General features: G+C 40.6%; 2 protein-coding genes across 2 annotated transcripts in view; both read right to left on the bottom strand.

The window, feature by feature from the left end:
* The window catches only part of LOC124378034 (uncharacterized protein CXorf38 homolog), a 9,920-nt gene extending 3,580 nt beyond the window's left edge, over nt 1-6,340 (bottom strand). Inside the window, exons 1-4 of the mRNA XM_046837498.1 lie at nt 5,879-6,340; nt 3,108-3,242; nt 2,163-2,285; nt 1,564-1,713 (exon numbers count right to left, since the gene is read on the bottom strand). Coding sequence (XP_046693454.1) covers nt 1,564-1,713; nt 2,163-2,285; nt 3,108-3,242; nt 5,879-6,085 — 615 coding nt within the window. The 5' untranslated portion in view covers nt 6,086-6,340. The remainder of the gene's footprint in view (nt 1-1,563; nt 1,714-2,162; nt 2,286-3,107; nt 3,243-5,878) is intronic.
* Nucleotides 6,341-7,588: 1,248 nt separating this feature from the next.
* On the bottom strand, nt 7,589-11,599 carry pcdh8 (protocadherin 8). Its single transcript, XM_046837464.1, is given in 5 exon segments — nt 7,589-8,215; nt 8,386-8,516; nt 8,617-8,696; nt 8,801-9,426; nt 9,429-11,599. Coding segments are annotated over 5 exon segments (2,847 nt in total). The 5' UTR covers nt 11,167-11,599; the 3' UTR covers nt 7,589-7,943.
* Between the last annotated feature and the right edge of the window lie 418 nt (nt 11,600-12,017).

Genomic DNA, 12,017 nt, shown 5'->3' with positions numbered 1-12,017 from the left:
TTATCTGATGGTAAGATCATACAGTAACTGCTTATCCACTATGCACTACTGTATATTCCACCCATATTTATTCTGTATATACTGTAACATACAACACTCATGCTTGTACATAACTAGATCGTGTCATTTGAGCATGCAATTACACAGTATATTGTATATTACTATATATACATATATTATTACCTACTGCACCTTCAGTACATTAATCACCCTCACCCCTGTACATATGAACCCCATACCCTTATTTATTTATTGAAAATAGGCCACTTATGCACTTCTGGTTAGATGCTAACTGCATTTCATTGGCTCTGTACATATACCTTGCACAATGACAATAAAGTTGAATCTAATCTAGTCTATTCTAAACCATTGCAAGGCTATTTGCGCCCCCTGCGGGTTGAAATGTTTACTGTTCCTCATCATGATTCATCTTTTATTCATTATTGCAATCGCGTTGTAACGTTATTATTTAAAAGCTCCTTAGTTTTAAGTATTATATTATTGTCGTATTTGTTATTGTAAATAAAAAATAAATTAATTACTATGCAAAGCAATCATCGAAAGGCTTGATTAACAACACAATTGATAGTAGCACCCACAGCATGTAGTAATCCACACAACCATATATTGACATTTGGCTAGCAAGATTTTAACTAGCATGACTGTTTTTATCTTCCACTGTTGTTTTTGACTTCATGTTCAAAATAATCTCAGGAAAGTTTTCTAACTAATTGTACTTAACAAGACACTGTTTGGTTTATCAGTTAAAGTATAAAAATCCTGATTTTATTACAAGTATAATGATATTACATGTATGATTTTACACTATACACCACTTGACTCGACTTGACTTGACTAATAGTCATGACATTATAACTCATAAATGGATAAGACACAGGCTTCTACTTCTTCTTTCGACTGCTAATATTAGGGGTCGCCACAGCGGCTCATCCGTCTCCATACCCCCCTGTCCTCTACATCTGCCTCTTACAAACCAACTACCTGCATGTCTTCCCTCACCACATCCATAAACCTCCTCCTTGGTCTTCCTCTTTTCCTCCTTCCTGGTGGCTCCATCCTCAGCATTCTTCTTTCTATATACCCCATGCCCCTCCTCTAAACATGTCCAAACCATCTCAATCGCACCTCCCTCACCTTGTTCCCAAAACGTCCTACATGCACTGTCCCTCTAATAAACTTGTTTCTAATTCTGTCCATCCTCATCACTCACAATAAAAATCTCAACATCTTCGTCTTAATTTCTTCACTTCTCCAACACACTCTCCATTACTTTGCATTATTGACCCCAAGTACCTAAACTTCTTCTCGTCAACCTGTCCATCACCAATGCAAACAGGAAATGGCTCAGAGCCGATCCTTGATGCAATCCAACCTCCACCTTGAACCAGTCCGTTGTTCCTACTGCAAAATGGATGAGACACAATGCCTCTGAAAATAAATTGTAAGCAAATTATATATGGACTAAAAATATTTAACTGATTGTAGATTTTTCATACTTGTCCACTTTTAGATTACTTTCATTCATGTCGTTTTGTCTTTTACCTCCTGGATCTGCTGACCTGCGGCGCGCACTTCAGGGATGTGGCGTAGAGTCAGTAACAGCTTCTCCAGGCTTTTCTGAAAGCGTGCCATCCACTCATTCGATACCTGCATCTCACACGAGTGCGTTAACTCATTCCTACAGCGTATGACCTGTGGAGAACAGACAGATGTTATGTGTACATCAGCCAACTGTGTTCTCATGGCCCCACTACAGACAAATGTGAAATAAATAAAAAAATGTATGTCTATTGTGGGAAAACCAAACTTTTTTTCTAAATGAATAACAAATGTACACCATCTCTTCATGGAGCTAGCTTTGTGCACTGGGGCATTGTCAGGTTCGGGTCTCCTAGTTCAAGTGAAGGATAAAATGTTATGCTACTACATCCATGACATTTTATACAGCTGTGTGCCTCAAACTTCTTGGTAACAGTTTGGGTATATATGGCTGGAAAAGTCAGGTGTCCTAAAACTTTTGTGCAAATAGTGTATATGTAATATATGTATACATGTATATGTAATGAGAAAAGAATTTCACTGTGCTGTAATGTATATTGCTTGATAGAAGCAATAAATCTGATGCTTATGCAAAAATTTACCTCTGTTATGACACTCGGGTTGATGAAGCTGAAATGGTCACAGAAGTGGAGCAGGTTAAGCAGTGCTGCCGCATCACACTGGTCTGCTCGGGATAAATCTGCCAGTCCTCGTGGCATGAAAGCCTACACAATATAAGTAGACCCATTAAACACATTTGAATTTCCTCAGGTGAAGGTGATGGACCTCTTCATTTAACTCACAAAGTACAGTCATAATGGGTCATATCTGACAAGCTTCTGTATTTCTACAATGGCCTTCTTTAGATTATTAATTTGTCTGTAAGCAGACAGACCTACACTGAGGTGGTTTTCACAATGGGCACATTTGCTGTGGTCCAAATCAAAGTATGACTGCTCCTGGTGCCCCCTATAGCACTGGCCTGTTTTCAGACTCACTTGATTCTATGAAACCTTGGTGCATTTGCATTCATCTTCGGTTTATCATCACAAATGTGCATTTGTATTGAACACCATTTGTTAATTTTAAGACTTAAATAACAATATAATATATATAAATAATATAATGATATCTTAATTCAAACACATGCACAGGTTACTTTACTTGCTTAAAATCTGAGGACTAAGTATGAGTTGTGTTCACACTCACAGGAACACCAGCATGTTTTCAATGCAATACCATCTCAGATCTAAGACCCCCTCCAACAGGTAGTCTCAGGTTCAGCAAAAGCACCCTACACAATATTTTTAAGAGAAATTAATGTCCTATAAGTAGAGAAGTAAATTTCCTTTTCACTCTATGGATTTTGTTGCATTCCAACAACTATATTATCTGTCTTCATCGGTCAACTCATTGGTTGGTCGAGCAATCTATGAGAAACATGATAATAGGGACCATCCTGCCATATTATAATGATGTTTAAGACTCCTGTACCGATCTCTCAAGGTCACAGGCACTTCACACACCTGTAACCTACTGTAACTTACTTTTGCCAGTTCCCAGTGTTCAGTAGGCCACAGCCAGGGCCTGCAGTTTCCCCAGTTAATAACGCCAGATGGTTTTGTGTGGTGTCTCAGTATTTCCTTCTTCCACTCATTACACAGAGGACAAGCAAACTCAAACTGGGGGGGAAATATAACACAACAGTATCACATTTTATATTTACTGGACTGATCATATGAAGAGCTCTTTTTTTATTAAATTGGTTTAATTATATATATACTACCAGTCAAAAGTTGGGATTCATCTTCTTATTCAATGTTTTTTGTTCATTTTGCTAAACAAAATACTTGTTAATACTGAACATATTGAAATGATGACAGAGCAAATGTGGAATTGTGTAGTAAACAAAAATCATTTTGAATAACCCAGAACTTATTTACATTTTCTATTCTTTGAAGTAGCCACCTATTGCTTTGATAATAGCCTTTTGCACACTGTTGGCATCCTCTTAACCAGACTCATTAGGCAGTCACCTGAAATGATGCAACAATCTAGAAGGAGTTCCCAGAGGTGTTGAGCACTGGCTGCTTTTCCTTTACTCTCTGGTCCAACATACACCAAACATTTGCATTTGCTTTCAGACTGGGTAATTGTGAAGGCCAGAAGCACCATCACACCTCCTCCTCCATGCTTCACAGAGGGGAACTACACGTTTAGGACCCGTCAGTTCACCCTCTGTATGTCTAACAAAGACACGGAGATAGAACCTACATTTTTTTATTTGGGCTCATCAGACCAAAGGACAATTTCATTCCTGATGCCCAATTCTTGTGTTTCTTGGCCCAAGAAAGTCTCTTCTGCTTGTTGTCCATCTGAAGTAATGGTTTCTTTGCCATAATTTGACCATGAAGGCCTGATTCAAGCAGTCTCTGATAAAATATTTCTTAGAAGCATTTATGTAAATTGGTGCTTTCTGAGGTTGGTAATTCTAAAAAACCTATCCTGTGCAGCAGTTCTTGGTCTTCCTTTCCTGGGACGGCCCTCATGAGAGCCTGTTTCATCGGTGTTTGATGGTTTTAGTGACTGACCTTAAAAATATATTTGAGGTTCTTAAGATTTTCGGACTGACTGACCTTAATTTCCTAAAATAATAATGGACATGGTTTCCTCTTAACATAACAGACTGCTTTTAAAGTCAAGTCAAGGAGCTTTTATTTGTCATTTCAGCCATATATAGCTGACGCAGTACACAGGGAAATGAAACAACGTTCCTCGAGAACCCTGGTGCTACATAAACAACAGAAAACTACATAACAGAAAAACACAGAGCTAAGGACTAGTTAGTGTCCTCGCCACATAAAGTGCATCATGTGCAACCTGGTGCAAACAGATCAAGACTGGACACAACATCTTTTAGCTCCTCCCTTCTGGCAGGCGCTACAGAACTTTGTTCACCAAAACTGCCAGATACAGGAACAGTTTCTTTCCCCAAGCAATCAGCCTCACTAACAACTGACCATAATTATATTTCCTGCTTCATATCTATAAGTACTGCCTTATCAGATCTGTCAGTCATCACATTATCTGTATGTTACGCACACACTATGGCTGCGATATATATTGTACAAAGTTCTATATTAAACTCTCAATCATACCTGAAGCACAATACTGTCATCTGCACTACCATGCACTCTCACAATTTATGTACATTACTGATCTGTCATATAACCTGTATCCCTATTTAATACTCACACTGTCTATACTGTCTCACATTGTCTGTATTGTCTTGAATAGTCTGTTTTTGTCTTGTCTTGTCTGTTTTGTCTTGTAGAGTCCAAGCTGAATGTATAGTGTTATTTATGTCTGTACTTTGAAAGTCACTAACAGCTGGAACCAAATTCCTTGTGTGTGTCAACACACTTGGCCAATAAACCTGATTCTGAAGACAGACAACACAAGACAGTGCAACATAACACAAGACAGTGTAGGACAAATACACAAATACACAAAATAGCACCGTTAGTAAACCTGCTGTATATTACACTATTACGCTCCTCTGCAAAAGACAACAAGAAGGCAAGAAAGTCATTAATAAACCTTTCACAAGGCTGTGAACTGAAACCATTCCAGGTGACTACCTTATGAATCTGATTCTGTTATAAATGGACATTCGGTGCAACCCAGATGAGGATGGGTTCCCTCTTGAGTCTGGTTCCTCTCAATGTTTCTTCCTTATTCCATCTCGGGGAGATTTTCCTTCGCCACAGTCGCCACCAGCTCGCTCATCAGGGACAAACTTACTTATAAAGAACATATTCACTTTTAATCACCACATTATCTGTGTAAAGCTGCTTTGAGACAACGTTCATTGGTAAAAGCGCAATACAAATCAAAATGAATTGAATTGATCAGAGAATGCCATGAGTTTGTGCTCTTTAAAGCTTTTGGCAAACACAAATATAAAACATATTACACATAAGTCCATACGTGTTCTTTCATAGTTTGGATGTTTTCAGTATTAATGTACAATGTTGCAGAAAGGCAACCCATTAAAGGAGAAGGTGTGTCCAAACTTTTTACTGATACTGTATGTAATAATAGAAATAAATGAAGGGCCTGTTGGGGTGTTTCTATTTATTTCTATACAACTTAGTAGATATTTTGAGCAGGGTATTATTAATAACAAAGGTGTGTCCAAACTTTTTACTGATACTGTATGTAATAATAGAAATAAATGAAGGGCTTGTTGAGGTGTTTCTATTTATTTCTATACAACTGAGTGGATATTTTGAGCAGGTATTATTAATAACAATACCTGATTACCCCTCGGTCTACAGCTGCTTCTGCACCTCTGGTCTCGTAAGACGGAGTTGTTTCTGGTGACTGTGGAGTGGAAACACTGCATTTCCCGGTCTGCATATCCGTACAGTCCATCTTTAACATTCTTAAGGCAGAAACCCGCTTTTATCCAGTTTTTATACCCAGCCTGGTTAAGACGTGCAAATAAATCTTCGTAAACCATGCCTATATGGTACAAAAATATATATATATCAAAATGTTTCCGTGTGCACGAAACGCTTCCGCCTTGTGGGACAAGAAGACAGGAAGAACTTTCTCTTTCTCCACCTCAAGCGTCCATTGGTTGCAGATTCAGCGCTTTTGTGTTTCTGTGGTTCGTAAACAATGTGAAGTTTCTGTAGCTCAGACAAAGTTGCTGATATTATTCCCGGTTATGTGTAACTAAAGCACAAAAAATGTCCCAGATGACGACATAATATTTTAGACGTCTCAGATGACGACATCCTACTTTGCTTATTAATTAGATTGTCGGGCTAATTTGCATATTAACACGTGGTACATGAAGATTTACTCAAGACACTTCATTGAATAGAAAAGTTTCATCAGAATTGAAAATTAAAAAAAAACGGATTCTAAATTATTTTTAAGAGAAAAAAAAAATAATCTTTGGTCTTGGTGCAATAATTAGGTTTTGTAAGTAGTAGCTCCTGGGTTAAGATATTAAAAATATTATGAGGTCATAAGTTCAAATATCCAAAATATCAACTTAAACCTTAAGGTACCAACTTAAACTGCTTCAGGTGTCTGCCTAATGCCATAAGGTACATTTTACTAATTGTGTATTTTTTTTAAACACTACAGATATCAGAGAAACAGTTGAAAGTGGAATATGATAAACTTCTATACTGTTCTAAATGTCTTCAAAAACTCACTCAACTGGGCAGTAGTAGTCAAGTGGTTGAGGCTCTGGGTTCCTGCTCAGGAGGTCAGAGTTTCAAACACCAGCAATCTGCTGCAATTGGGCCCTTGAGCAAGGCCCTTAATGCTCTTTGCTCTAGGGGGTGCTGTATCAGGGCTGACTCTGCCCTCTGACCACAGCTTCTGAGCAAGTTGGGATATATAAAGAAAAAATGTAAATTCCACTATGCTGTAATGTATTTGTGACAAATAAAGGTTAATAATCAAATAAATTATAAAAAAAAAAAAAAAAAAGAAAGAAAAATTTGTTTGCCCTGCACCTCATGGGTTCAGGGTTTTAATCCCCTTTGCACCCTCTTCTGTTTTAATTCTTTGCTTTAGGGGTTTCCTCTGGGTATTCTGTTTTCCTCATTAAAAAAAAAAATGCATTGTAGACCGATTGTCATTTCAAAATTCTCAATTGTTTGTGCTTTTGTACCCTGTGATGGTTGGGTTCAAAGTCCATTTCCCCAATCTTTAGTTCCAGGTTCTCTTATAAAGACTCCTGGCTCTTCCATAATGAGATGGAAAATCCTTGTTATGACTAATTAGAGTGTCAAAAACTGACGTCAGATTGAATTGGTCCAAGCAGACACTGAAAAATATCTAATGATAAATGGCAACAATGATTCTGACACAAGTTCATTGTTAACTATTTATACTTCACACATTCACTAGCAGGCACTAATTCAAAAATAATTCGTTAATGGCATGAGTAGCCTAGTTGATAGAAGACTCGAAGAATTCAGGTTATTCATTTATTTAGAATAACATTAGAAATATACACAAGGTTTCAATAAATATGATATATTTTACTTACAGCTATTTACATGTTATTTTCATAAATAAAAGATAAGACTAATGAAGCTATGACAATCTACATCAAATGAGTTACTGTGTTGACCTTACTACAACGATGTACAAATAAAGAGCAGAAATTAAGCGGACGATACAGGAATACGAAAGAAAAAAAAACAGGAATGATGAAACATAAATGTTAATAACAGAATGTAAAGTCCATGGTCTGTGATGAAACCATTACGTTTTTCTTTTTTAAAAAGACGCAACAGTCATGCTGAAAATGTCTGCACTTGGCTCTCTGGGTGATGCAGCTTGTTTGTCTATTAACTGTCTCGGGATATGATGCTGATAGTAATAGGAGGGTTGTGTCCCCATCCTGTGAAAGACAGGGGCTTTGTTTGATTAAAGACTGTATTACAAATGTAGTCTCTGAAGGGTGGTCCTTGATTGGTGGCAGCTGGATGGTGGCCGTGTCCCAGAGTCCGATATGCTACAGTGTACCCACTGTTGCCCACATGGGTGCTTGTAGTGTGTGTTGGAATCTCTCTAGGTCTGCATACTCTGGCTCTATCCATTGGTCCAGTGTACAAGGAACCTGAGAATACACACAAAATCAGGGTTATTACATATAAGAATGGCTTTCCAACAATTTCCAAAAATTCTTTTTTCCAAAAATCTGTTCACACCACATTCATGTTATGTGTTCCATAAAATAAAGTTAGGATTTTAGAATATAAAGAAATAAAACAATGCATTAAAACTTACCGCTAGCTTGCTGATGTGCAACGGGAGCAATTTTCCTAATGGCTTTTCCACTATCAGAGTCGCTGTCATTCGAGTCACTGTCTCCTTTCCCACTGTCCTTAATGCTCGACTGATCAACAGATCCGATTTCACTGTGAATTGATTACCACAATTAGCACAAATGCACAGATTTGCAGTACAGATTTTCAGTCAGAAATTGTAGCGGATGTTCAAATTCAAATTCAAACAAACCTCATCTGAAGTGTATATCGTTCCCCTTGCCAAAGGGCAACCGGCTCAAAATGCCCTTTATTGAGAAGAGGTCGGAAAATCTGAGGGGAAAGAAATGACCGTGAGTATGCATAATTTTTACACTTTTCTCTGAATAAAGAAAAAAATGCACCTTATAGATAGTAATCAGAAGCGTATGACTTACCTTACTGTCAGAATCTCTGCTTTGTTCATCTTCATAAGTGAAAGATGATTCATCCCTTGAAGAGGAGATTTGTTCGGTGACTGTTACACTACCTCCGGAGAGGCTGCTGGAATCCGAGGAGTCAATGCTGTGTGTTGGTAATTGAGTTTTTCTGAAGTTCCCCCCAGATATTTTGCTGATCGAGTTGACATCCCTGTGGCAGTTCCAGCGTGAGAGAGCGACAGCCACGATGGCGACCAGCAATACGGCACATGCGGCAACCAGAAGCCCGATGATTATGAAGGAAACATCAAAATCAGGCGTGGTCTGTTTTTGACTCGCCTCAAGAACTACCACCACTTGCTCTTCTAACGGCATGGCTTCCGAAACCACAAAGTGGATTGAGGCTGTGTGGGAAAGAGGTGTTCTGCCACGGTCGCTTACTGCCACTTTGACATGCAGTGTGTCTCCAAATACCAGTGCCAGGTCATGCTTTAGTGCCATCTCACCTGTATTTTGATTCACAACAAACAGGAGAGCCTCGTCCTCCAAAATGCTGTAGGAGAGCTCAGCGTTCATTGCATCATCATTATCAAGTCCTTCTAGTTTCAGAGCCATGTAACCAGCAGGAGCGTTGCATGGTAAAGTATGTCTGCTGAACCATTGACCAGCATGGGGTGAACAAAGAAGGGTGTGTTGTCGTTCTCATCCACAACCCTGACCTTGACCAGCGCTGTGCTGGAGAGTGGAGGGGAACCACCATCTGTTGCTTGGATGGCCACTTCGATCTGCTTGACATACTCATGGTCCAGAGGCCTCATTGTGTACAGAGTCCCAGAATCTGAGTCTATTGAGATGAAAGAACTCACAGGAACACCTTCAATCTCGTTCTCGAGAAGCGTATAAGTCACCTTGCCGTTGTCTCCTTCATCAGGGTCTCGAGCTACCAGAGAAGCCACGTAGGATCCTGGTGCTTTGTTCTCCATCACTGAAACTTCGAAGACGGCCTTGCTGAAGGACGGAACATTGTCATTCTCATCACTCACTCGGATCGTGTACTGGGTGAAGGTTTTGAACGGCGGCGAGCCGAGATCTTCTGCTACGACGGTGAGGTTGTACTCGGGCATCTTCTCGCGGTCCAGCGCAGCCGTGGTGACGATCATGAGCGTGTCTCCGTACGCCTGCTGGAGTCGGAAGTGCGCGTGCCCGTGCAGGCCGACGCGCACGTACCCGTTTGCGCCCGAGTCTCGATCCGTGGCGCTCACGAGCGCGACGAAACTGTCCACCGCAGCCGCTTCCGTGATGTACGCCACATCCGCGCTCCTCGGGGCCATCGGCTTGATCGTGACCTCTGGCGCGTTGTCGTTCACGTCTACGATCTCCACCGTGACCGTGCAGGTCGAAGGCACCGAGTCGGAACCCAGATCGTATGCCCTGATGCGCAGCTCGTAAGTTTTCTTCGTCTCGTAGTCGACCGAGGACCTCAAGCTCAACGCTCCGGAATAGGGATCAACCTCGAATGTGCTTGTGATCTCGTTGGATTCGCCGTCCGCGAGATCGTAGCGCACGTCCCCGTTTTCACCGTGATCAGGGTCCAAGGCTTGAACCCGGAGCAGCAGGAAACCGACAGGCGCGTCCTCGTGCAGCTCGACTCTGATCGTGTCGTGCTCGAACTGCGGACTGTTGTCGTTCGAGTCCAAAACTTTTACGCGCACAGTTATTGATCCAGACTTGGGTGGACTTCCACCGTCGCTCGCAACCACTTGAAGTGTGTAGATATCTTCAAGCTCACGATCAAGCTTCTGCGCAAGCACGAGCTGAGCAAACTTCTTGCCATCTTCACCGGTTCCCACCTCAATGCCGAAATGACTGCTGTTAATCAACTGATAGGTTTGGATGTAATTGTTTCCTACGTCCAGGTCGGCGGCGACTTCGATGGGAAAACGCGCGTCCACGTCCGTGTTCTCGGAAATCTCGAGCCTGGTCTCTCCGCGTGGGAACACCGGCGCGTGATCGTTAATGTCCCTCACGTGGATCTCGACGTGGATCAAATGGAATTTTTCCTTGGAGAAAACCACCACGTCCGCCGTGAGCACGCATTGCGCGGAGGAGCCGCACAGGTTCTCGCGGTCTATGCGCTCTCCCACCGTGAGCAGCCCGTCGCTTTGGCGCAGGCGGATTAGTGATGCGTTCGCCTCCTGCATGAACCTGAATCTGGTGTGCGGATCTTCAGACAGGTCGAGCTTCAGATCCGTTGAAAGGTTTCCAATGAAGGTTCCTGGTGCGTCTTCTTCGTACGTGTAATACTTCGTTGTTGTGCCTCTTACCGTCCATGCGGAATGGATCAGAACTAAACTAAAACCCAGGAGAAAATTTTTCATCTCCATCTCAGATTAAGATATTAAGTAAATCCGTGCAGCTAGTGACAAACCATTTAAACCCGATTTTTTGTTGCGGTTGTTCACTCTCTGCTCTCCAGTCGGTGTGTCCAAGGTGCGCAAAAGCGCTCCGTTAAAACCCTGACTTCATGCAAATGAGATGTCTCTCTGACCAACGAGCATGCTCCTATCCACCAAAAGGTGTTCGACGACATGCCCAAACTTTAGAAGCGCAAACAAAAGTGCAACATTGATTCTTCCCAAATGCCTCCTTATGTTGCGCAAATTGGAGTGCCAAAATTAGGCTTTCGGTTTATCGACTCAAACAGTATTTACGTGATATCCTGATATTAGCACATTGTACATGTATACTCTAATTTAACAATGACAACAGTTACTGAACAAGTGCTATGACTCCTGCACAAGAAAACCTTTACGCACGGATTCGTTTTAAACGTCTGCTTAAAAAAAAAAAAAAAAATATATATATATATATATATATATATATATATATATATATCGTCTCGACAAATCATAATAGGCAGGATATTAAAGTTATACACAGCCCTGTACAGAAACTAATAATACTTTTGGTGGAAAAGACAGACAGACAGACAGACAGACAGACAGACAGACAGACAGACAGATAAATTGATGATGATAGATAGATAGATAGATAGATAGATAGATAGATAGATAGATAGATAGATAGATAGATCGATCGATCGATCGATAGATAGATAGATAGATAGATAGATAGATAGATAGATAGATAGATAGATAGATAGATAGATAGATAGATAGATAGATAGATAGATAGATACGCGGAATATAAAGAAGTAGAGAAGAAACAGAAATAG

This window comes from Silurus meridionalis, chromosome 24, assembly GCF_014805685.1.
Source record: "Silurus meridionalis isolate SWU-2019-XX chromosome 24, ASM1480568v1, whole genome shotgun sequence".
NCBI classification, from domain to species: Eukaryota; Metazoa; Chordata; class Actinopteri; order Siluriformes; family Siluridae; genus Silurus; species Silurus meridionalis.
This window is presented reverse-complemented; position numbering and strand designations above follow the sequence as displayed.